Source organism: Macaca fascicularis, chromosome 13 (genome assembly GCF_037993035.2).
Source record: "Macaca fascicularis isolate 582-1 chromosome 13, T2T-MFA8v1.1".
Taxonomy (NCBI): Eukaryota; Metazoa; Chordata; class Mammalia; order Primates; family Cercopithecidae; genus Macaca; species Macaca fascicularis.
This window is the reverse complement of record NC_088387.1, coordinates 76,442,095-76,468,581: the sequence shown is the minus strand read 5'-3', so window position 1 is coordinate 76,468,581 and position 26,487 is coordinate 76,442,095. Positions and strand designations below refer to the sequence as shown.

The 26,487-nt window shown below is 41.0% G+C and overlaps 1 protein-coding gene across 4 annotated transcripts in view; it reads right to left on the bottom strand.

Moving 5' to 3' along the window:
* The window catches only part of SRBD1 (S1 RNA binding domain 1), a 221,317-nt gene extending 197,892 nt beyond the window's left edge, over positions 1 to 23,425 (bottom strand). For all 4 annotated transcript variants that reach the window (XM_005575971.5, XM_045369393.3, XM_074011856.1 and 1 more), the window contains exons 1-4: positions 23,360 to 23,425; positions 17,575 to 17,654; positions 14,133 to 14,310; positions 11,507 to 11,893 (exon numbers count right to left, since the gene is read on the bottom strand). In XM_005575971.5, the coding sequence (XP_005576028.3) occupies positions 11,507 to 11,893; positions 14,133 to 14,310; positions 17,575 to 17,654 (645 nt within the window). In that variant the 5' untranslated portion in view covers positions 23,360 to 23,425. The remainder of the gene's footprint in view (positions 1 to 11,506; positions 11,894 to 14,132; positions 14,311 to 17,574; positions 17,655 to 23,359) is intronic.
* Positions 23,426 to 26,487: the final 3,062 nt, after the last annotated feature.

Sequence of the window (26,487 nt, the reverse complement as noted above, 5' to 3'; positions counted from 1 at the left end):
ATCCAGTCTTTCCCCAGATCATTAGATGCCAACCCAATAGCCTTCTCTCAGTTCCTAGAACAAGCCCAGTTACTTTGCTCTTAAGAGGCCTTCATGAGGCTCCTCCCTCTTTAGAAATGCTCCCATTACTTGTTATCTTGCCTGACCCTCACAAAATCAACTCATTTATATTTTCTCCCTCAAACCTGTACCTTTTCCTGTTTCCTATTCCAGTCCACATCATGTCATCTACCACAGAAACCTTAGGGGATACTGTGGTAATCTCCCATAATATTGTGGCCACCTCTCTCCATTATATAGCAGCTATGTGGCTTGACAGCACTTGACCCTAACTCCAGCTCCACAGCACGTGGCTCAAGTAACCAGCTGTTTTCAGAATTAACAGCCTGAGTGCTGCATTGCCCTGGCCAGAGAGATTAGCCCAATCAGCATGAAGTTTAAGATTTGGGCTGGAACTCTGGACCCAGGTACAATTTCTTCCTCTGAAGAAATAGTTTGTAGAGGTAGAAATTCAAAGTTGTAGCCATTTTATTGTTATGAGGATGGTAGTGCTAAGAGAATAGTAGATTGTTTCAGTGAACTGACCGAAATTTTCCTGTTACGTAGATCAATAAATCTCCTTTATTGCTTAAACTAGTTTGAGATAGTTTTCTCTTATTGTAATCAAAAGCATTCTAATCAATGGCCTAAGCATCACTGTATATTCTCTATCACATCCCTCTACTCTGTCACTAAGGAGGCAAACAGAACTTCTAAAATGTCTGTTCCCTCCCCCATCAAGCTCTGTTTCCACTAATAGCATCTTTTATCTGAACTCATAGTAGGTTTTTATTGTTGTCTATGCCTCCCACCCATCCCATCTGCATTACTACAGATTATATTTCTAAAATACAAATGTAATCAAGTCCCTTATTTTTTTTCTTTTGTTTGAACTTAAGCTCCAACGACTCTTAGCTACCTACAGGTAAAGGTCTAACCACTTCCCTCTTGAGAGGCCTTCATGAGGCTGCCCATGAAGAAGTTAGCAATCTAGAAGGGAAGATAAAATATTAATGCAAATAAGTAAAAATAAAACAGCATGTGCCAGGCAATAAGTGGTACCATGTTTTTAAAGAAGAGAAAAGATCTCCCTGAGGTAATCAAGGGAGGCCTGCTGCAGGAATAGCATTTTGGTTGACCCTTGAAAGATAGGCAATGGCCGGGCGCGGTGGCTCAAGCCTGTAATCCCAGCACTTTGGGAGGCCGAGACGGGCGGATCACAAGGTCAGGAGATCGAGACCAGCCTGGCTAATACGGTGAAACCCCGTCTCTACTAAAAAAATACAAAAAAAAAACTAGCCGGGTGAGGTGGCGGGCGCCTGTAGTCCCAGCTACTCGGGAGGCTGAGGCAGGAGAATGGCGTAGACCCGGGAGGCGGAGCTTGCAGTGAGCTGAGATGCGGCCACTGCACTCCAGCCTGGGCGACAGAGCGAGACTCTGTCTCAAAAAAAAAAAAAAAAAAAAAAAAAAGAAAGATAGGCAAGATTCTGAAAGACAGAGATGACAGGTGGAAACGACAGGAATGCTCATCATTTTGGAACTGTGTGATTGTTAGAGCAATCCGTGGGCTCCCACTACCCATCAGCTCATCTATTGTTGAATAAAACAAACCTAAGACAGCTAAGACTCCAGACCCTGGATGGTAATAGGTCCTAACAAATCCATATGGCATCATGTATGTTATGGGAGTGTACAGTGCTGCTTATGCAAATTCGATCCTTGAAATTAAGGCTAACAAAACCACACACAAGCAGTCTTCATTTTGGGGACTCCAAATCACCGAATGTTTTCTATATTGATTCAGTTGAACATTTATTTTAGCTCATATTATATGCCAATAACCATACTAAGCCAATGATAATCAAGATGTAAAAAAATCAAGTCCCTCTTCTCAAGGAGCTAACAAGCTAACAAAAGCAGACAGACATGTAAATAGTTGACATACTGTATGGTTCATACTCTGACAGAAGTGTTTATACATTGTTTTAAGACCACAGGAAAGGTGGAAACATCGAACTCTGCAGCAATGGAAAAGCAACAAGAGAATGAAGGTATTTCCAGGCAGCTAAATGGGGAGGCAGGAATTCCAGGAACAGAGAATAACACCAAAAGCCTCTGATGAGAAACCACTGCACATTTTTTAAATTGCTAAAAGTTCAGTAATGCTGAAATGTATAAAACTGCCTTTGCAAAAATCAAAACTGAGAAAATTATTACAGTGAAAGAGATCCGACCTAACCAACTCCATCTTGTTCCTAACCTCCAAGCTGTTCTTGTCCATTCCTAGGTGTAGGCTGAACTAACTTTGGGAGGAACTTAGTTTATAGTTTAGCTTTGAAACAAAGACAATAAAAGCATTTTTGCAAAACAAACCCCCTTCCTGCCTAGGGACTAGAGTACCTTTGCAGGACTAACAAATTAGCCACAAGAGTAGAAATTATGGTTCAGGAGTTGATATGGTTTGGATCTGTGTCCCCACCCAAATCTCACCTTGAATTGTAATCCCCATAATCCCCATGTGTCAAGGGCAGAACCAGGTGGAGGTAATTGAACCATAGGGGTGGTTTCCCCCATGCTGTTCTCGTGATAATGAGTGAGACTTACAAGATACAATGGCTTTCTAAGTGTCTGGCACTTCCTCTACTTGCACTTCTTTTCCCTGCCACCACATGAAGAAGGATGTTTGCTTCCCCTTCCGCCACGATTATAAGTCTCCTGAGGTCTCCCCAGCCATGCTGAACTGTAAGTCAATTAAACCTCTTCCCTGGCCAGGTGCGGTGGCTCACGCCTGTAATCCCAACACTTTGGGAGGTCAAGGCGGGCAGATCACATGAGGTCAGGAGTTCGAGACCGGCCTGACCAATATGATGAAACCCCATCTCTACTAAAAATATAAAAATTAGCTGGGCATGATGGCATATGCCTGTAATCCCAGCTACTCGGGAGGCTGAGACAGGAGAATCACTTGAACCAGGGAGGCAGAGGTTGCAGTGAACCGAGATCGCGCCACTGCACTCCAGCCTGGACAACAGGAGTGAAACTCTCAAAAAAAAACCCTCTTTCCTTTATAAATTACCCAGTCTCAGGTATGTCTTCATAGCTGTGTGAAAATATACAAATTCAGGAGTCATGCAGCTGAAGGCTTCAGGATTTTAAAAATCCCCAAATTGCTCCTGGGGATAACATTCCTATTGTAAAACCCAGTATCAGTGTTTGAGATATTTTGCAGCCCCTGCACTAGATGGATCAGTCGGCAACACCCAGATTGATAACCTAGTTCATCTGGTCTTGTGGCCCCCACCCAGGAACTGACTCAGCAGAAGAAGACAGCTTTGACTCCCTATGATTTCATCTCTGACCTGACCAATCAGCACTCCTGACTCAATGGCCCCCTACCCACCAAGTTTTCTTTAAAAACTCCAATTCCCCAGTTTTCAGGGAGACTGATTTGAGTAATACTAAAACTCCGGTCTTCCATGCAGCTGGGTCTGTGTGAATTACTCTTTCTCTATTGCAACTCCCTTGTCTTGATAAATAGGCTCTGTATAGGCAGTGGGTAAAGTGAACCCACTGGACAGTTACATGTACAAGGGGTGTGAAGATCAGGTGAGAAATGCAAAGGTAGATGAGGCTACATGGTGAATTCTACAGAGTTTGAAATTGATATCCTGTACTCAATATGAAGCTGTTACAGGTAGTTAGACAGACATGAGCATGGCAGAAGAGCCCCCCTCCCCAACTAGGAATTTTGGGGTGATGGTTCGGCAATCATCACATTGCCTCTCTAAAAGTGATAAATTGGCAGCCAGCCCCAGGAAGAGGCCATTTCCTGATGGTCCATACCTATTACACTGAAGTGTTAACTGAACGCAGACACTAGGGAGAAGTAACTTCCTGGGCATGCACATTGAGAAACAAAATGATGGATATGGGTGTGATATGGGCTGGCTGTGATATGGGTTGGCTGTGTCCCCACCCAAATCTCAACTTTATTCGTATCTCCCAGAATTCCCACATGTTGTGGAAGGGACCCAGGGGGAGGTAATTGAATCATGGGGGCCAGTCTCTCCTGTGCTATTCTTGTGATAGTGAATAAGTCTCACCAGATCTGATGGGTTTATCAGGTGTTTCCACTTTTGCTTCTTCCTTTTCTTCTGCTGTTGCCATGTAAGAAGTGCCTTTTGCCTCCCACCATGATTCTGAGGCCTCCCCAGCCATGTGGAACTGTAAGTCCATTAAACCACTTTTTCTTCCCAGTCTTGCGTATGTCTTCGTCAGCAGCATGAAAACAGACTAATACACAGGGACACACCACCAGAGAAGCAAATAAAGCCTCAGATGGTCTATGTACAACTTCCTAAACACAGCACGTGCTCACCTCCCAAGCGTAAGGAAGGCACTGCACATGCAGGCAGCCCACTCTAAGGGAAGAATCACGGGAAAGGGGCCAGCCTATAGAGACCTAGGATCAAAGTTAAACACCACACTTGACCTCAGTGCCTGCCTGGGTCTCTTCCAAGCATACTTTCCTTGCCTTTCTTTCCTGTTCTAAAGCCTTTTAAACAAACTTCCACTCCTACTCTGAAGTTTGCCTTGGTCTCTCTTGCCTTATGCCCCTCTGTCAAATTCTTTCTTCGGAGGAGGCAAAAACTTAGGTTGCTGCAGACCCTTACAGATTTGACATCAGTAACTGGGATACCTTCCACTGGTAACAAAGCCATTCAACAACGATTCCACTCGTGGTTTGGTTTCAGCTATTGAGTCAACTCCCTTTTCAAGAGTTGATGAGATCTATGAACTACAGCAGTGGTTTACAATGTGTGGTCCCCAAACCAGCAGCATAAGCATCATCTGAGAACTTGCTAAAAATGCAAATTCTTGGGTCCCAGCCAAAAGCCACTCAATCAGAAACTCTGGGGTGGGGGTTTAATAATGTGTGTTTTAGAAAAATTAGGCAAACAACAAAGAAACAACTAAAAGAGCTAAAAATAGAAAGCAAGTCTTAGAGTTGGGAAGGGGTAGGGCAAAGAACTACTACAGTTTTCACCTATAAGCGATTCACATTTACTACTTTAATATTTTTTAAAAATTAACTGGCAGATAGGAATGAGAGTAAGGGGGGAAAAAAGGCATTCTCAAGAATTTTTTTTACCTCTAAGACAGAGAGGGACTTATTTTGACTGTTGTCTTAAGCTAATTCCTCTATAGAGTCTATTATGTTCCAAACACTTTTACACAGTCAATATAAACTCATTTAAACTATATGAGAAAGGTACTTTATTGTTCCCATTTTACAAATGCAAAAACTGAGGGCCAAAAAGATAAACTGCCCAAAATCGCACAAACTATAAAACCTCTTCAAAAATTCAATTTATATGCCAAGCAAGATGATTCCTCAGGCATAATCCGCATGCGTCAATGACACGACCAGGTGGAGATAACTGAATTATGGGGGACGGTTTCGTCTATGCTGTTCTTGGAACAATGAGTCTCATGAGATCTGATGGCTTACTGCTCTCTCTCTAAAACCTCCAAGAAAATGCTTTTTCCCAAAGTGTCCTGAGATTTACTCCTCCAAAAGGAAATTCCTATTTCCTCAGTTAAAAAGAAAACATCTTGGTATTAAGCAAATAAACTACAGCCTTAATCATCCAGGCAGCATCTGCATTTTAAAAGAACATCTAAGTTAAATGACTCTCTAATGAGTGGAATTGAGAGAACTTTCTATTCTAAATCACTCCCAAACCAACAACTGGCCACCTCCCCTCTGAAAAGCTGTTGATTTCTGCTGTTCTCCTTACCCTTGCCTAGTTATTTCACTGTATCACTTATTCTATTACACACACAAGTTTCCTTACAGATTGCAAAAGGAAAAACTAATCTAAGCTGTCAGAAATCAGAAGAGTGGTTGTATGAGAGGGAAGGAGGAATTGGAAAAGGGTATAAAGGAGGATTTTAAGATGTTGGTAATGTTCTGGAAGCCTGTTGCACGGTTACACTTCTGAACATCCCTGAGCTGTACATTTATGTACAATTTTCTGTATGTTATACTTCAAAAAGAAGTTGGTTTTTTTTTAAAGCCCATAATAAATACTAGCAACTAAATTATATTAACCAAAAGTACCAACATAATTTCTCTTATTTAATTTCTCCTGGACAAAGAGGTTAAACCTAATAAGTGGTTCCGCATTTATATACAGAATTGCACTGAGATACACAACTGAGAAATGCTGACCACTTTTTTGTCTCACTTCTTTCCCCAATTTTGTCATCCCATGGCTTTCTTCACCCACATAATCCCACATAATCTCTTGCAACAAAGGGAAAAAAGCTAATAAAAAAGGTTTTGTTTGCCTTTTCTCCCTGTTTAGCAAACTTTACTAAGATATTACACATGGCTGCTCAACTCCCCTACACTCACCACTCCCGAAAGAAACTGGACAACCACCACCTTTGGAGCAGTTTAATTTTCCCAAAAATTGTCTGTAGCTAGTCACTTCTTCCAATTCTTACAGTTCATGGTATCCATAACATATTTGCAAAATACATTTAACAAAAACTTGTTTCTGGTCGCAATCACACATTTGCAGTTTGGGACAAAGGGCTGAAAAGGAGTAGGTTGCTTCTGTCAAAAGACCTGGTGATCCCCAACCCCTGATCAGGAAATAAGAAACAAAATACATTCATGTCTAATGTCTGTTAAAACATTATAGGAGGCCATTGTTTTGGATGAAGCTCTTGCAGTAGGCCCCAATAAATCCTATGGTTCATAGACTAAAAATCAAAATGGACTCACACTGGCTAAAGTTTTAGTCACCAAACCAAAACAAAGTTGTTATCTGACTTTCCAAGAAATCTAAAGAATAACAGCCAAGTTCCCATACAGGCCAATTTCAATCTTCAATGAGCATGATAATAAAGTTCCCTCTACTTTAATCCTTATACAAAAAGACTGAAGTAACTTCATTTCAGCTGTTATTTTTCTATTTTTCTGTCTCCCTCTCTCCACCTTACAAGGAAAGTAATCCACTTTCTGTTGTTTCTGCTTTCATTAGTCCTATGTATAAAACCAAGTCCCCTGCTCAATTCATTAGAACACTTATCCTATTTTATGAAACGAGGTGTTGCTTGATTCTAGAATCACACACCCAATTGAGATCTTTAAACTAAACTTGTAATTTTGTCCTTTTGACAAGCCTAAAACTAAATCAAGTGTTGACTATATATAGTTCTGCCTCTCCAAACAAGACAGTGATGTTCCTGAAAAAAGTCTGTAGTTTTCAGAGTTGAGAAATACACCTCGAAAGGAAAAAACAGAGGACCAAGTTTTATTGTGGCCAAGGCCATGGGGAATAGTACACAAAATGAAGGAAATATAAGTGACATTTCCACATGTTCAACTAGTAATACGTAATAATTTCTATATAATTAAGTTTCATTAACCATTCCTTGCTAACTAGACACTATTCAGGATTTCCCCAAAGAATTTGGACATACATTTTGTGGCAGATAATATGCATATTACAGGTATTTCATTGAGTCTGGTCCATACCCAAATGTTCAAGACTTTTTCTGATTTTCTGGCTTGGTATTACTTGACTCTCATTCTTGTCAGTTCCCTCTTTTTCCAACATCTACCCCTGTTCTCAACCATGTTTACAAGCAGGAATACAGTTTTAAGACAAAATTACTTTCTCTCCCACAAAGTTTCTCCTGTTTACGGAGAAATTTTAAAAGTATAGGAAAGGAAATCCACATATATCACAAGAATTGTCTGTAAAATTCAAGTTAAAATTAAGGAAAGATAATTGCAAATGGTTAAATAAAAAGAACCCAAACATGTAACTTCACACGTAATAGTTTCCCAGGCAATTTCCCTAAACCTACCAGGAAAATGCTGAGCTTAATAGTTGCCATTGGCTTGCTCAGCAAAGGTGGCAGCATCCCAAAAACCACTTCCCAGATCACAGGCAAGGAGTGCCCAGATTCTCAGAGAATAGGCTTTCAGCTGTCAAAATTCGCTTCAAAAAAGGAAGAAGAGGAAAAAAAAATTGCTTGGAATTAAAAGGAAAATCTAGTATGACTATAATTTTCAAAATATTTTCTAAGAGGGCAAAAGGCCATAAAATAGTTCTTGTGCCTTTAAATGAGACAACTTGCTTCCAAGTCACTATTCCCACAACACAACAAAGGACATTACTGCTACTGGCTTACAAATAAAACTTTTGTTTCTTTGCTTTTCCTTTGTCACTCACCTTCTGGCAGCTGGGCACCTATCGCTTATCATACACTTGTCCCTCCTCACTCTACTCAGCAAGTAATCTTGCCTTTCTCTTGGAACGTATTTTCCAAAAGGCTCTGTTTAGCTGCTATTTTAGTGACATTACAAAACTCATTAGGGAACCCAGGTATTCATCCCTAACAAAACATTAAAAGTCTAGGTTAACGAATTGCAGAACAAATTTTCTTCTCTCAAAGCTCTGAAATCAACTTTAGTTATACCTATTAGAGAAGTGATGCAAACTAGAAACTAAATTCTACAAATACCTTGAGTCAATTCTCAGTAATTTCTCAGTAATTATTAACTTTAAGATGGTTTCTCTGAACAAACGAAACTGTTTTCTATTCTACTCCTACCTGTAAAGGATTTTTTGATAACCCATTGTATCTACTAATCCATCATGATAATGTATTAAATTAATATAAAGTGCCTAGTACAGAGCCAAGCTCATAACAAGTCATCTACAAATAAATGGTAAGTTTATTATCCCTTGTCAATTAAAGATCTGTAAATCAACACCTTAAGGTATTATGGTAAAAGAAACCTATGTAAATCTTTGCCAACAGTGGCTAATCATCACCTACATTTATAAATTTACATTATAAAGCTGAACCCTGAAGCAGACATCTCCAGGTGGCCCAGAAATGCCCGCCTTTTCTCAGAGAACACCCCCGCCCACCCAACACACACACACACACACACACACACACACACACACACAGAGATGGAGCTCTGGCAGCCGTATTTCTAAAATACGATGAGGCCTCAGCACCCCAGGCACTGGACCAGAGGTAGATACCTGGCCCAAATTCTGCCAATCAGACTTTCTTCTTAAAATTTGGAACTGGAGGCCAGGCGTGGTGGCTCTTGCCTGTAATCCCCACACGTTGGGAGAACGAGGTGGGCAGATCACAAGGTCAGAAGATGGAGACCATTCTGGCTAACATGGTAAAACCCCGTCTCTACTAAAAATACAAAAAATTAGCCAGGCATGGTGGCACATGCCTGTGGTTCCAGCTACTCAGGAGGCTGAAGCAGGAGAATCGCTTGAACCCGGGAGGCGGAGGTTGCAGTTAGCCAAGATTGTGCCACTGTACTCCAGCCTGGGCGACAGAGTGAGACTCCGTCTCACCAAAAAAAAAAAAAAAAAAAAGGCCGGGCGCGGTGGCTCAAGCCTGTAATCCCAGCACTTTGGGAGGCCGAGACGGGCAGATCACGAGGTCAGAAGATCGAGACCATCCTGGTTAACACGGTGAAACCTCGTCTCTACTAAAAAAAATACAAAAAACTAGCCGGGCGAGGTGGCAGGCGCCTGTAGTCCCAGCTACTCGGGAGGCTGAGACAGGAGAATGGCGTAAACCTGGGAGGCGGAGCTTGCAGTGAGCTGAGATCCGGCCACTGCACTCCAGCCTGGGCAACAGAGCGAGACTCCGTCTCAAAAAAAAAAAAAAAAATTGGAACTGGAATACAGAAGTAACTGGTTAGTCTATGTAACTAATAAAACTAATGGCAAATAAACTAGGGAGCTGTCATTTTCTATCCTCTGTAAAGAAGCAAGGAAATCTTATCTGCTCAGAAAATAATAACACAAGCAGAGAAGCAGCAGAAATTGGTGATTATAAGACACCAGATAGAGAGAAAACTAACAGCATCTTCTCTGAGTCCTCACAGTTTCCCAATTTCTAGTTCAAGTCCTTTGGGAGACTTGACCACATTCTGTCCCTTTTGTTCTTTGAAAGGTCCCTATGTCCTTGGTGAAAAACTCTTTTCTACTTAGGCTCATTATAAAGAAGTTTCTACTACTTGTAACCTAGAGACAAAAAGTTAAGGCAGGGCCACTTTCTATATCTCTTTCCCTGTAACACAGGGTGGGAAGCAGAGTCATAGAATAAGTAGCTCTTTACTATGAATAACTTATTACCAAGTCTCAAAGACCAGAGACTTCACAGTCTAAAACTTCTTAACTTCCTCCTGCACACTGTCAACTACCAGAGGTGGATCTATGTCAACAATGGAAATAAGCTTAAAAAGTGTTAGAAAAAGAAAAGAGAAGGGAAGTGGTACATGTCCACCTGCCTCTGTAGGCCTGGTCTGGAACCAAGAACTTTAAGAAAGGCTTCAGGGTGAATGTGATGCAGGAAGTCCATGGACCACACTTTAAAAGCGCTGTCCTCTAGGTCTAAACGAACAAAGAGAAAGAAGGCATAGAAAGGAGCCTAATTATACTCTGTTTTTCCAAGATACCTTGGACTATTCATTCAGGAACAAGGGTAAGAGGAAAACCTGTAAAGCAACATTCTATTCCTTAGTGCACCAGAGAGAAGAAAAATCATGATTAAAAATTACCAGTGACATTTTACTAATAGGTAATAGAAAAGGCAGTATAGGTACAAAGACATTCCTCTGAAGAACAAAGGTGACACACAGGCAGTCCCAGATTGAGAAGTGGAATCAGGATCCAGCAGAGGCCCTTGGCTCTACAGCCACAATCACAGCAAGGGAAAGAGTACACATCAGAACCACATGGGACAGATAACAGACAGGGAAGTCACCCCCATCTACTCTGAGAGGCACTACCACAATTAAGTCAAAAATGGTCCCAGAGTGTGCTCGGACAGACAAAAGCTCATGAGCCACTCTTCAGGTCTCCAATACTGTCCCCAAAGCCAACCAAAAAAACTGGGAGAAATCTGATTTCCCCTGTAGTAAGACATATAATTCTGGCATCTCAAGTTGGAATTCTTATAGAATTTCCTTTCAAAAATTGCTAGGTCTTGTAGTACATTACATCATCATACTAAGGGTTAACTAGATGTATGAACAGCCAGTGACCTAATCACCTACACTGCTTTTATAGGAAAATACAGCCCAAGTTCAAAGCAAAAACTTAACAAAGAACCTGTGGGGGCCCGACCAGTTGGTACAGCCTGTCTATATAGTGTATGTTCACTAAAACACCATGGCAAAGGCCAAGTGAAGCCACACATCTTAGCTGAAGAACTGATGATTAGCTACAACACAAAACAGTGTCCCCAAGAAAGTATCAAGTGGGAAAGCCTCCAGAAATCATTGGCAAAACTGTAGAGAGAAGTGAAAACCCCCAGCCCTTCCCTTAGACAGTACAACCCCTATGCTAGTCAAAAAGAAAGCACTCAAACAAAAGTGACAGAAAAAAGCTGCACATACCTGTACTATGTCCCAATTCATTTCCACCTCCTCTTTAATATTATTGGCATTTGCTGGAAACTTGACAGGCTGCCCCTGAGGACATGTTTCAGTCTTCATTTTCTTTAAAGGGGACTGACCAAATGTAAAGTCATCTTCATTCTCTTCCTTCTTGCATGTACCTCCCCACATAGTGCTTGTGGATGGTGTCTCTGAACTATTACTCTCACCCTCTAAGTTGCTGGCTTTGCTGGTTTCTTCATCAACTTTCAGTTTTTTGGTCCTTTGAGCTGCATGTGGCTGAGCTGAACATTTTCGTTTTGTCTTGGCTGTTTTCAGAGTCTGTACGGTATCCAATTTATTTTTTCTGTCTTCCAAAGCAGTGTCAGCAATAGCCACAGAGCTATTCTATCAAACCACAAAGAGAACATATGAGAATTAGAAGATAAAAAGCAATGTCCAGGGAATATTAATCACAAATAAAAGTGAACAAATTATTGATACACACAATAACTTGGAAGAATCTCAAGCAAATTATGTTGAGTGGGGAAAAAAAATCTCAAAGTTATATACTATATGAATACATTTATATAACATTCCTAAACAGATTAGAGGTTGGCAAGGGTCAGGGATGATGCAGGGAGGTGGGTGTGGCTATAAAAGGGCAACACCAGGCATCCTTGTGGTAATGGAACTGTTCTGTCATGGTAGATACACAAACCTACATGTGTGATAAAATCGCATAGAACCAAGTACATACATATACATACACATGAATGAATACAAGTAAAACTAGAGCAATCTAAATAAGATCAGGGAATTTTATCAATGTCAGTATCTTGGTTGTGATATCTTACCATAGATTTGCAAGATCCTACCATTCGGGAAAAAATGGATAAAGAGTACATGGAATTCTTCTATTATTTCTTGCCATTGCATGTCTATTTAGAAATAAGCAGTTTAATTTTTAAAAATGAGTAAAAGATAGGTCTGCACATGCCAGAAAACCAAGATTAACACTTGCTATCAAAGTCAACCACTTAGCAGGGAGAAAAGTAACACTCATTCGCTCATACAACTCAACAGGCAACACATGCCACCAATTTCTGCTGAAGAGTAGAGGATAGAACACAGAATGACAGCAGGCTAATGTCAGGCACTTTTCCTTAACAAGAGTCCTCACAGCAGCCCACAGAGGTGTCTAGAGGTGTAGGTGTAGGTGTCTAGAGACTACACTCTGCAACGCCACTGCCCCCCAATCCAAGTGACAGCTCAAGTGTGAAGAAATGAGACTTGGCACCCATCTTGGCACTGGGGATAGTGTAAATAAGACAAAGACCCTACCCCTAAGCTGGTCTGTTTTCCATTACCTAAGTGATGCAGATGGCACAAACATGAACAGTTCCCAAACCAAATTTCAGTCAAAATTCTGTCTTCTCTTCTATCAAGTATTTTTTCCAGAGTCACTATTAAGAATATTTAGAACTACAATAAAGAGCACCTCCATCCCAATGCCAACTTACCACCATCACCAACTGAACTTGAAAATAATGAACATTACAGAGCCCTCTGAGTATTAAATTTTTTGCCCAAAATAGAATGGATCAGAGCAGAGATATAAAGATAAAATAACTTCCAGGCCTAAAAGAGTTGATAACCTAATCAAATGAATTGACATATCTAAAGAAAGTGTCAATCATAAAGGGTGTTGTCAGTCACAGAGGAATAGAAAAAGAACTGCAGAAAGCAAATATGATCAGCGTTTTTTTAAATAACACAAGAAAGAGAGGAAAGCTTCACAAACAAATTTTGAGTATTTTCACCCCAACAGTATGAGAGCCCTGCTCTAAGGTGGATACTTCATACTGTCTCAGCTTCAAGCTATTAAAACGTTCAATTGTCATTGTGACAAGCACAGTGCCTAAACCACAGCAGACATTCAATAAACGCAAATGAATGGATTTATTCATCATCCTATTCTGAGTCCATGCTCATCAAGTATATTTCTGATTACTATTTAATTCCCTATTTAGATTAGCCTCCAAGGAGAGCAAAATGCTGGCCATAAGAATTTCACATCTTTAAGATTATTATTTTAAACTATTAATTATTAAACCAGCACTCTGGCTGTATTTATCTCTCTTGTGAACACAGCTGATGTAAAAACACCCAAGAGAGATATATCTGTTCCCAAAACGCTGAAAAAATCATGTTCCTAACTTAGAAACCCAGTTCCATCACTTACTATCTGTACACCATGAGCAAGTCACTTAACATCTCTTTCTTCAGCTTTCTCATCTATAAAATCAGCATAAAAGCACTTGCCTCAATGGTTGTTATAAAGATTAAGTAAAATCATTTAAATAAAATGCTGAGCACATTGCCTGGCTAATGGTAAGCACTCAACTATTTGCTAATGCCACCATCATTAACAGCACTACCACACCCAGTCCAACTCCTAGGAGAGGGAAAAGGGAATAGACACAGAAACACAGTAAAGACCCAAAAATTAAGACCCATGGTAGGGGATGCCATTGCTGGCAGTTTTTGTCATTTACATGCCTTGTCCTACTCTGTAGAATAAGAAAGTAACATCACCAATCAGGAAGACACCACAGAGTTCCCTCCATCCAGCTATAGCACCTACCAGCTCCTCCTTAACAACGACTTCTGAGCCATCACTGATCTGTGGGGTATTCTTCTTCACCCGAGGCATCCTCTTTGGTTTGGATTCCTTGGGAGGGGGCTGCTTACGGCTTCTGGGAACTTTCTTTTGGGGCTCCCAGGCACTATCTTCCTTGTCATCTTCTTCAGAGGCAGATGATCTAGAAGTAAATCAACAAAATAATCTCCAGGAAAATAAAAGCAAATGTCAAAGGTAAGAAAGAGATGCATGATTCTTGAAAAAATGATAAAGTAGGAGGTGTTTAATATAAAATGGAGTGATTGAGTACAGGCTGTGAACAGTTATTGCTAAGAATTGAACCAACAGAGTTGATGACAGACCAGTGTAAAAATACCCCAGTGTGCTGTAAATCACAGCTCTGTCTCTCCATTCCCTTCTCACCTAACTGACAAACACATACACACATTCATTCAAGACATAAAAAATCATTTATTACCTTAAGTAATTTACTGGGTCATGTCAAACCATAGTCAATGTGAGCTTTTCAATTTTAACAGTGAAAAGCACTTAAATAAGTTTCCAACTACTAATCAGATTCATTTAAATTGTATTAAGTTATTCAAATCAATGAAAGGATTGAGAAATGGTTCTAGGAAACACCCTAAATTACATTAAAAGCCAGCACCAAGACCATTCCAACTGCTTTAATTAACCCTTTTTTCCTTTCACAGAATGGATTTCTTTCCTGATTAGATTGGATCAGGTGCAACTATGGTACTTTTCTAACAACCAAGAATCAAACTCACAGCAAGAGCAGAGAAAAAGCAGCCATGGGAACTCTGTTAAAGGACCATCATGCTCCTGCCAACCCAGTTAATTCCATTCATTTCTACTCTGATATAAAAGGTCAATATTAGTGAGACTTCCTTTACTGAGATGAGTGAATAGGGAGGTCTGGGTTTTTTAATGTTAAGTTCTTCCTGGGGACAAAAACCTAACTGGAATTATGCTCTAGAAGAGAATAATCATGATAGGTCAAACTACTGGTGTTCTCTTCAGAGGTGACACTAAGCCTGGTAAGCAAAAACAAACGAATAATCAAACAAAAAACAGGAATTATCAGAATAACATAATAGCAATGGAACTGAAAGAAACTATAATTAGAAAACCAATGAACTAGAAAACTAGGGTTCCATTCCTCATACTATCATCAAACTGAGCAGGATGACTTCTTCCCTCCTTAGTCTCATCACCTATCAACCAGGATTACTGACTAACCCTATTTCACAGAGGAATATCACCAAGATTCAAGCCCTTTAGTTATTATGAAGAAAACACAAGCACAGATACATGAAGCAGTTCTAAGGCAGCCAGTCAACTCTCCTTCCCTATCACCTGAGCTCTCAGGAGCATCTGGCACTCACCCCTTAGAGCACATCCCTTATATACAGGAACCCCTCCCCTTGGTTTTCATACTACTTCTTGGCAGTTTCTCTTTAGTCCTTTTGACTCCTCTTCTCCCTAATTTCTAAACATTGGAATCCCTCGAGGCTTAGCCCTCAGCCCTCTCCTCCCTCTATGCTCTCTTGCCAGCTAATCTTTTATTTTCTCAATACAGGAATCTCTATTTTATTTTTATTTATTTATTTAGAGACAGAGTCTCCCTCTGTCACCCAGGCTGGAGTGCAGTAACGGGACCTCGGCTCACTACAACCTCCACCTCCTGGGTTCAAGTGATTCTCATGTCTCAGTCTCCCAAGTAGCTAGGATTACAGGCATGCGCTACCACGCCTGGCTAATTTTTGTATTTTCAGTAAAGATGGGTTTCACTATGATGGCCAGGCTAGTCTCAAACTCCTGGCCTCAAGTGATCAGCCTGACTTGGCCTCCCAAAGCACTGCGATTACAGGTGTGAGCCACCGCACCCAGCTGGGAATCTCAATTTTATATAGTATCTCCAACCTCACCTTCCCTCCTTGAGCTCAAGACTTGTATATCCACTTTCACCTGAATGTCCAGCAATCACATCAAACTCACCAAGTCCAAAACAGAATTCCTGATTCCACCACTCTCACACCTGTTCCTCTTCCAGTCTTTCCAAAATGTCTGTCATTCTTTCATAACCCAAATCCAATCCAGCACCATGTCCTGTCCACTCTACCTTCAAAATATATCCCAAATTAGACCATTTCTCATCACTTTCATGTCTAGAACCCTAAGCTTCTATAATAATCTCCTTAAGTCATTTCCCCTACTTCCAGTTTTGCCCCCTATAGTCTATTCTCCACCAAGAAACCAGAATATTTTACAAATATAAACCAGGGCACGTAACATCCCTACCCAAAACCCTCCAGTGTCCTCCCAACCCACTTCAAATAAAAATCTAATACCAGGGAAGATCAAGTTGGAGATACTGTATAAAATTGAGATTTTTATATTAAGTCATAAGATAAGATCAGCTACCAACAGGGAGGGGAGAGGGTATGGGGGGGGGGCGCTTAGAATTAAGCCTTGAGGGATTCCAAAATTTAGAGGTTGGTGACAAGAGAAGTCAAAGGGACTAAGGAGAAAGATCTAAGCCTATTAGAGCCAGATCCTACTCATTACAATCTCATGTCTTACCACTCTCTGCCTCATGTCTCTAGACTGGCCACACTGGTCTTCTTGCTGGTCTTCTTGCTGTTCCCTCAACACACCAAACATACTCCTGCCTCACGGTGTTTGCACTTGCTGCTTTCTCTATTTGGAACACCCATCCCCAAGATCTTTGCAAGTTGCACCCCCAAATCTCATCTAGATCTCTTGCCACATCTTCCAAACTTTCTGACTACTCTATCCAAAACGCCCCCTGACTGCAACCACTCATTATGCTCTCTATCCCCTGCCCTGTTTTATTTTTCATTATAGTACTTATTACCATAAATATTGTCAGTCATTTACTTAACAAATATCTTCAGAGCACCTAATATGACATTCTAAAGCAGAGATTCTCAACTGGGGATATCTAGCAATGTCTGGAGACATATTTAATTGTTATAACTGGGCAGGAAGCTATTGGCATCCAATGGGTAGAGGCCAACGATGCTGCTAAAAATCCTACAAGCCAAAAGATAGCCCCTACAACAAAGAATTATCTTGCACACAATGTCAGTAGTGCAGAGGCTGAAAAATCCTGCTCTAAAGCAATAGATAAAACTCTGTGCGCTCATGGAGCTTACATTCTAGTGTAAATATTATGTTATATATTTAGTTGGTTACTTTCTCTCTCCTTTTAATACTTTATTAGCAACACTAGACAGAACCTGGAATACGGCACGAGTTCAACAAATATTTGTTGCATGAATGAATAAAAAACAGTTTTTTCTACCCACATCACTTAAGGAGTTAGAAAGTGACAGAATGCATTACTCCTTACTAAAATATTCATCATTCCCCTACCCACATATTAAACCAGTACGCTTACAACTCAGAGAATGAAGAAAATTCATCTTTCGGTAGCACACCCTGGACCTGTACTTTTGCTCTTCTTGGCAATGATGACATCTAGAAGAAACAGAACATAAAATCAGCAACACTTGAATATTCTGATTACTGGCTACAAATAATGGGTCATTCAAAACTAACACTTCATAGAAAAAAACAAAAACAATGATGTTTATTCACAAGCCCAAACAACAGTTTCCCCTGCTATGTAGCTGTCAATTAAAAGAGTCGCTGGTTGGGCATGATGGCTCATGCCTGTAATCCCAGCACTTTGGGAGTACAAGGAGGGTGGATCACCTGAAGTCAGGAGTTCGAGACCAGCCTGGCCAACATGGTGAAACTCAGTCTCTACTAAAAATAAAAAATTAGCCAGGCATGGTGGTGGGCGCCTGAAATCCCAGCTACTCGGGAGGCTGAGGCAGGAGAATCGTTTGAACCTGGGAGGTGGAGGTTGCAGTGAGCTGAGGTTGTACCACTGCACTCCAGCCTGGGCGACAGAGTAAGACTCAGTCTCAAAAAAAAAAAAAAGAGAGAGAGAGAGAGGAGCTAACAGTCTTCCAATGATTTAAAAGCCTTAAGAGTATGGGCCATCTTTTGAAAAATGTTTTGCGCTTCATTTTTTAAGAATTGTGTGCTTAAGTATTCTGTGTTATTTTATGATAATACTATCAGGCAGCCACTTATAAAGTCCTTTATTAAACTATATCTCAAAGACAGAAACTTTTTTTCCTATTCTATGTATTCTTTTTTTTATTTTTTGAGACAGAGTTTCGCTCTTGCTGCCCAGGCTGGAGTGCGATAGCACGATCTCGGCTCACCGCAAGGTCCACCTCCTGGGTTCAAGCGATTCTCCTGCCTCAGCCTCCCTAGTAGCTGGGATTACAGGCATGCGCCACCACACCCGGCTAATTTTGTATTTTTAGTAGAGACAGGGTTTCTCCGTGTTGGTCAGGCTGGTCTCGAACTCCCAACCTCAGGTGATCTGCACACCTTGGCCTCCCAAAGTGCTGGGATTACAGGCATGAGTCACCGTGCCCGGCCTATTCTATATATTCTTAATGCATAAAGTAGAGGTCTCTCTACAAAGTCAGCAATGAAATCAATGATGCTGATTGACTGAGTAAGCAGCCAGGTTATTCTTAAAACAAGATAACCATTCCCTTATAATAAAAGCTCATTAAACTTAAATAAAATGATTAATCACTAAGTGACTAAAAACTGTTTACCAAATTCGAAGGCCAAGCTGTAAAAAAAAGTTAAGACAACTAACCAGACACATCACATAATACAGGAAAGTAAATAAAATTACTTTAGCTATTAAGATTAATTATCTAAAGAATGTATGCCAAACCATAAGGACTGCACTAGACTCTGTTTGGAACCCTTCAAACAAGTTTCTGACCCAGTCATATGTTATAATGCCTCTGGTTCTAACATCCACTTAGAAGAGGAAGTAATCTCTCATGGAAATACTAAAGGGTTGTCACAAAAGGGAATATGTTCTCCCAGCAGCTATAGCTCAACTCAGTCCAGTAAGTACACAATGATTGGGCAAAACAGTGCTCAGAGGGAACCAACAGAACAACAGGAAAGCAGTCTGCAGGAAGTAGACAGGATAATCTTCCATCTTTCCCTTCACTCTCTCTTTGGCATATTAGGTTATAAAGGTCATCTTTTCTCAAATTAGCACTTTTTAGACATTGATCATGAAAGACCAGATAATTGTGATTTCTATATTATGTGTATCTTGCCACAACAAAATAAGAATGAAGGAAGTTAGTGTATGACAAGGGTGGTATTTCACATCAGGGCAGGGCAAAAATTGATTATTCAATAAATGGTATTGAGACACCTAGCTATTCCTCTAGAAGAAAAAAAGGAGTTTAATTCCTACCTCCACGCCATTAACAAAAATTTATTCCCTAATAACTAATAGTTTAAAATGTACAAAATAAAACTACAAAAGAACCAAGAAACAAAGGTGATTCTTTTCATACTCTTGAGTGGGGATGGGGAAATGGAGGTTTTCCTAAATATTACTTCTCAAATTCCAAAACCAAAAAGACTAACAGATTGCAACACATAAACATTAAAATCCCAAGCCAGTAGTGGGGGCATTTGAGAAACCAAGCCAATTTACCCTGCAGTATTCTCAAAAAATAAAACAAAAAAATTCACATGAAGCAGTAGTTGATACCTTTGGAACTAAAAGGTGAAAGGGGTTAGGGCTGTGTGTAAACTGACAAAGGAATAGCTCTAGGTGTCCTACCTCACTTCTTTCTATTAGGCAACTGCCCCAGGAAAAAGTCTGTAACTTTATTCTCTGGAGAAGGTACTAATGAAACAGTCTCTAGACTGTGGGCATGGGGACCATACAGACTGAATGCTAAAGGCAGAGAACCCTAGTCGTCTGCCACTAAGATCCCAAAATACGGCCCTCTAGGGAGAAGAATGGGAAGGCTTTTCTCTGGACAATCTAACCCATCCAAGAGTAAAAACTTGAAAGTGCTAAGCTTCCCATCAAACCCACCTGCCCAGATCACCTTACAATCACTCTTACCACCACATTCTACAATATGCCTGAATTCAGAACATTCCCACACAGACTACCATATACCAATTCTATCTCCACACTTCAGCCTTAACAGAAATGTGTTTAAAATAGGGACAGGCAAACTCTTGGCAGGCTTATGCTTTTGCTTAACCATTATCCTTAAAGAAGGCTCCCCTGAATCAAATATTTCCAACTGCCTGTTTATTAGGCACCCTGAAAGCAATATACCATGGAAAGATGAGTAAGTTGTAATATTTCTTTTCACAAATGGAAAAAATATGAATGTAAAAGGAAAGGTGGGAAAGCAGAATCTGCATGAACACACAAGCCAATTTCAAGCATATCAGATTTAGAAAGAATACATACAAAAGCTGAAGACCTGGAAATTATGTCTTTAAAACTACCTATGAGAGGTACAACCCCAGGAGTATGTATTCTCCAGTTTAAACACCAATATTCTTGAGGCCTGTTTCTCCATCTCCACTATTCCCATGTCCTCTTACTTTGTATCATAAAACCTGTTAGATTAACCAAAACCTCATCCATCTCCACAGTATTACACACCGATGTCACCTACTTATTAACAATCCTAATCCCTCCATCCCAAACCTTGCCTTTAACATTCAGATTTCCATAACAACTGCCTGTCTCTGAAACTATTTAGATGTCTCACAGTTAACTAAACTTAACACATCCACAATGGAACTCTTGATGACCATTTCTTGCTCTAAAACCTGTTCCTATTGCAGTCCTTCCCATCTCAATAAGTGGCATCCACCTACTTGCTAAGCCAGAACCTTAAAAAAAATATTTTTTTTGAGACGGTCTCATTCTGTCACCTAGCCTGGAGTGATCTCAGCTCACTGCAATCCCCGCCTTCTGGGTTCAAGCAATCCTCCTGCCTTAGCCTCCTGAGTAACCGGGATTAGAGGCATGCACCACCACACCCAGCTAATTTTTGCATTTTTAGTAGAGACAGGGTTCCTCACATTGGCCAGGCTGGTCTCAAATTCCTGACCTCAGGTGATCTGCCTGCCTCGGCCTCCCGAAGTGCTGGGATTACAAGTGTGAGCCACAGCGCCTGGCCAGAAAATTTTTTAACAGCTTCATTGACATATAACTGACATGCAATACACTGCACATGTTTAAAGTGTTCAAATTTGGTAAGTTTTGACATATGTAAACACATCACTATAATCAAGAAAATGAACATATTATCATTCTCTGAAGTTCCATTTGCTAAGTCAAAATGTTGCAAATCTTTTTTTCTTTCATCTCCTATATCCAGACTATTAGTAAGTCATATAAGATCTTCCTCCAAAATATGTACTGAATCTCCACAATCTTCAGTGCGCCTTCAGTCCTCAATCTCCCTCACCTGAACTACTACACTAGCCTCTTAACTGCCCTCCCTGCTTCCACTCTTGCCCTTGCAACTCATTCTCCACTTATCAACTCAAGATCACTTAGAAAATGCTTTAGAAACACCGAATTACTTCCCACCCCATCCTTCACTTAGAATCAAGCCACATTTTTTATGACTGCCTTCCAAAAGGCCCTGTTGGCCGGAGCTTGCCCACCTTTCTAACCACCTTTACTACTTGCTGGAGCTCCTCAGCTCTTGTCACAGCATTCTTTCCCACCTCAGGTTCTCTCTGCCTGGAGTATTCTTCCCCCTGCTTGTCAATTGGCTGGCTCCTTGCGTCCCTTAGATCTTAACGTTTTAGGCCTAAAATAGGTTTCTCAGTTATATTTTAAAAGGAGCCTATTTACTTCCTGTATACAGTAGTAGGTTATAACATAATCTATAATTATTCTTTTATTTTACTTGTTTATTGCCCGCATTGCTGTCAAGAGAGTAAATACCATGAAAGAAGGAAATGCATGTGACTTATGCACTTCCATATCACAGAGCCCAGCACTTAACAGATGCCCTACAACTATTAAATGAACATAATATGTACAAATACGGTCTCTACAGAGGAATATACATTTTCCACCACTCTTAGGCAATGCCACACATTGCACTCATCTCTTTCTGAAGAAATGATGGCACATAAGAACATTCCTATTCTTCAGTGACGGGATTTTTCCCTCCTTTCAAACTATCTTAATCACTGTGGGCACATGAGCATATTCCAAATCAATAATTTGGAGGTTGCTATGATGTTACTAAGGGAAGAGCCACTAAACTAGGACGACTGAAAATCAGGAGTATGGGGCAAAAGGACGTGTACACGAACGAATACTAAATCACAATTGGGAAAAAAAATTTTAATTCAAGAAGGCGAACAAAAGAGGATGATTTCTTAAGTGGCACCTAAACAAGTTTCCCTGAAGGATCAACAGAGTGCTTCAATATTAGCAGATTTTCAAGTCACAAAAACAAAATACTAGAGCTGAAAGAACCTCTGACATCAGATAGTCCTGCTATATTCAGAAACCTGAGACCCAATGAGGTTAAACAGTTTACTCAAAGGGGAAAGATATGTGGCAAAGGACTATAGCCCTGTGCCTGGAATACCGAGACTAGTCTGGTTTCCCATTCCACACACATTATGTTAATGACATGTCACGTGAGTGGTTCGAGGAAAGTTGCCTACAGAGTTGCCAATTCATTCCTTTCCTCCGGTTACTGAGCGCCTCCTAGACGCCAGGCGCACGACAGAAGGTGCAGTTGATTCAGACAGGGCCACCATGACCGTGAAAAGGGTGCTTCCTCTCCAACCTCCGATCATTTTAGGTACAAAAACAATCCACGTAAATTAGCCGGGCGTGGTGGCGGGCGCCTGTAGTCCCAGCTACTCGGGAGGCTGAGGCAGGAGAACGGCGTGAACCCGGGAGGCGGAGCTTGCAGTGAGCCGAGATCGCGCCACTGCACTCCAGCCTGGGCGAGAGCGACACTCCGTCTCAAAAAAAAAAAAAAAAAAAATTCAGGTTTGCCCAGGCTTTTCCATGTCTGTTAGGCGCTAAAAGCTGCAGCAATTTGGCTGAAAGGAGGTGTCACGAGGTAGCTAGGAGGGGTTTTCGGGTGGTAGGTTGTAAGAGACCGCTGACAGTAAGATGCAATGAACTTCTCACTTTTAAAAAAGGGGTGTTATTGCCCAAATGAGCGCTCAGAACTTTTTTAATGGTCCCAAAGATACCGGAGCCCGGGCGCCGGGCTCTTGAGAACCCGCAAGACGACCGCCAAGGCGCACGCACAGCTCACCTTCCCGCCCGGCACGTCAGAAGACCCGGGATTCCGTGTGTGCCACCGCACCTTCCGGTTCCCGCCGGAAGTTTTTCAAACGCCGGAAGGTCCGCCTCGCTTCTTCCGGACCAAGTTAACCGCAGGCTGCCAAGGCGCGGCACTACTGGGGCGGGGCGGAGCCAGGCTGGACGGAGGCGGGGCTGGAGTGAGGATCCCGAGAAGCGCCGGGGTGGGGCTGGTTCGTAGAAATGAAAAATGACTTTTTTTTAAATGTGTTTTTTAACCGAGCACATTAAACTCTTAAGCCCACAGATACAGCGAAGTAAATTAGGTTATGAAAGTAGGGAAGGCCGGGCGCGGTGGCTCACGCCTGTAATCCCAGCACTTTGGGAGGCCGAGGCGGACGGATCACGAGGTCAGGAGATCGAGACCATCCTGGCTAACACGGTTAAGCCCTGTGTCTACTAAAAACTTCAAAAAATTAGCTGGGCGTGGTGGCGGGCGCCTGTAGTCCCAGCTACTCGGGAGGCTGAGGCAGGAGAATGGCGTGAACACGGGAGGTGGAGCTTGCAGTGAGCTGAGATCGCGCCACTGCACTCCAACCTGGGCGACAGAGCTACACTCCGTCTCAAAAAAATAAATAAATAATAGTAGGGAAATAAGGCTGCTGTTGTCTACATTCGAGTTTAGCAGATCAAAACCCCATGGATTTGTTTTAGAAAATTCTAAAAATCAGTTTTCCACTGCTAATGACTTATTTCCAGGGACTCCGAGTACTGAACAGCCTAGCAAGTTATTGAAATAACCTGTGAACGTGCCTTGTTGCAAATCTACCCCAAGTGAGCATAGATTTTACTGGATAATTTTTGTGATTGGGGGGAAAAAAAAACAAAATCAGAACTCTTTCTAAATTTAGTAAATCTAATCTTCTATATCTGAGATTTTTGGCCACGAAAGATCAATTTCCGAGATTGTTTAGGGATTCTTTTTTTTTCCTTTTTGATTAGCACAGTCGTATGTTGCCTTTCGTGATGGTTCCAGAAGGCCTAGAATTGTCTACTACAATCACAGTCTCCTTCACAATTTATGGCCCTGAAAAAGTACTAGAGAACACCAGTAAGGATTGTGGGAAGAGAAACCAGATCATAGAAATCAACAACAATAATTTACTATTTACTATTCACCTACTTTTGATGTTGCATTTGCTACACAGGTTTATGGTAAGGGGTTGTCTTGGTCAATTTTCTGCTGCTATAACCAAATACCACAGACTGGTAGATTTATAAAGAAAAAGAGATTTGCTTGGCTCGTAGTTTTGAAGCCTGGGAAGTCCAAGACAGAGGGCATTGTTGTGTCAAAACATGATGGAGGGGCTCACACTGGGGTGGGTATGTGAGCCCAATTGACTCCTGAAATGACTAACCCTCCTGTGATAATGGAATTAACTCATTCATGACCTAATCATTTCCTAAAGGTCCCACCTCTTCATACTATTACAATGACAAATTTCAACTTGAATTTTGAAGGGGACATTCAAATCATTGCAGAGGTAATGAGGGTAAAGGTGAACCAATATACTGCAAAGTCTTTTGACATAATTCCTGCCCTGGAGGAATTTACGACCAAGAGTAGGAACCAGATACAGCCACAAGAAGCAGAGACACAAACAAAACAGTCTAGATTCAAGGGTTGGGGTATGCAGGTAGCAGCTTCACTACAGTGAGGAGGAGAGTAAGAGTGGGCCAGCAAAGCATTGAACCTTGACTTTCCTCTCCCCACAAGGGATTTTTGCCTTACAGCTGGGGAAGAAAAAAAAATCACTAAAATAAATAGCCTGTTAAGATTTTAGACATCAGACATCTGGGAAAATAAAGCCTGAAGCAGCTTTCTCAAAAATTAAACTCTGTAGGTAGTGGCCTACTCTAAAGGCAAATAAGGACTGTCCAGAGAATATTTCCCTTGGAATTCTGCAGGAGAGCCACTCCCACTACAGGCTGTCAAGGAAAATTTGTAATCACTTAAGTATAAACCAGGCCCTGCCACAAAAACTGCCTTTTCTGTCTAGGACCTTGCTCAATCTATTGTTTACTTTTGGATTTCAAGTGCTGAATTCCAAGAAATTTATGGGTTTAGACTGAGAGCCTGGAATAATCTGTACACCCACTTGAGACTATGCAATAGGGTTTGGGAGTAATGGAAACTTGTTTTGGATTTGATTGGAGGTTGTTTTATCACTCCAAAGTATATAGCTCTTCCCGTGATATTCACTGGTATATTATCATTTGTATGTTATTTTCTGTTTTCAAGTCCTTTCCCTATGGGTCTAGCTCCCTAGGGCAAATGTAATAATAATAGTAATAACTTACCTTTATTGATTGCTTACCTGTACCAGGCACTAAGTTAATGCTTTTAGATGTATTTATGTATATAATTCACAAATTACGCCAATGTAATATTGCTATTAAACCATTTTTATAAATGAGAATTCCAGGTATAGAGAAATTAAATAATTCATCCAAGGTCACATCAGCTGATAAATTGTAGATCTGAGATTCAAATCCAATAATCTGTTTTACTCCAAAGCAAGTACTCTTAAAGGCATCCACATACAATTTGCTGTCTATCCGCAAGGGATTGGTCTGAGGACCCCCCACAGATACCAAAATTTACAGATACTCAACCAATCAGTGACAGAAAAAGTAGGCCCACCATATCTGCAGGTTCCATATCCACGAATGCAGATACAGATGGCCAGCTGTACCGCAAACTCAAAGCGAAGACCATTTCTCGCTCCACTATGGTGGCCAGTGAGACTCGTAATGTTTAAGGTGCTCCGGAACTGTTGAATCTCTAAATACTGTAAGTAAAGTACTATCTAATCACCTAAAACATAACAAAACTATTTTCTCTAGTGGCCTCAAACTAAGTTTCACAAGAACGAAAATTCTTAATATATTAATAGATGCAACTGTTTCACCTACTAATAGATATTTGGATCTAGGAACTAAGTCTTGGTAATTTTTTATCTTCCCCTCTCCAACTTCTCCCTCCACCCACACAGTGCCTAATAATGCTTAATATACAATAGGTACTCAATAAGATAGTAGATTAACTCCTGGACCCAAAAACATGTCTAAAGTAAAAAC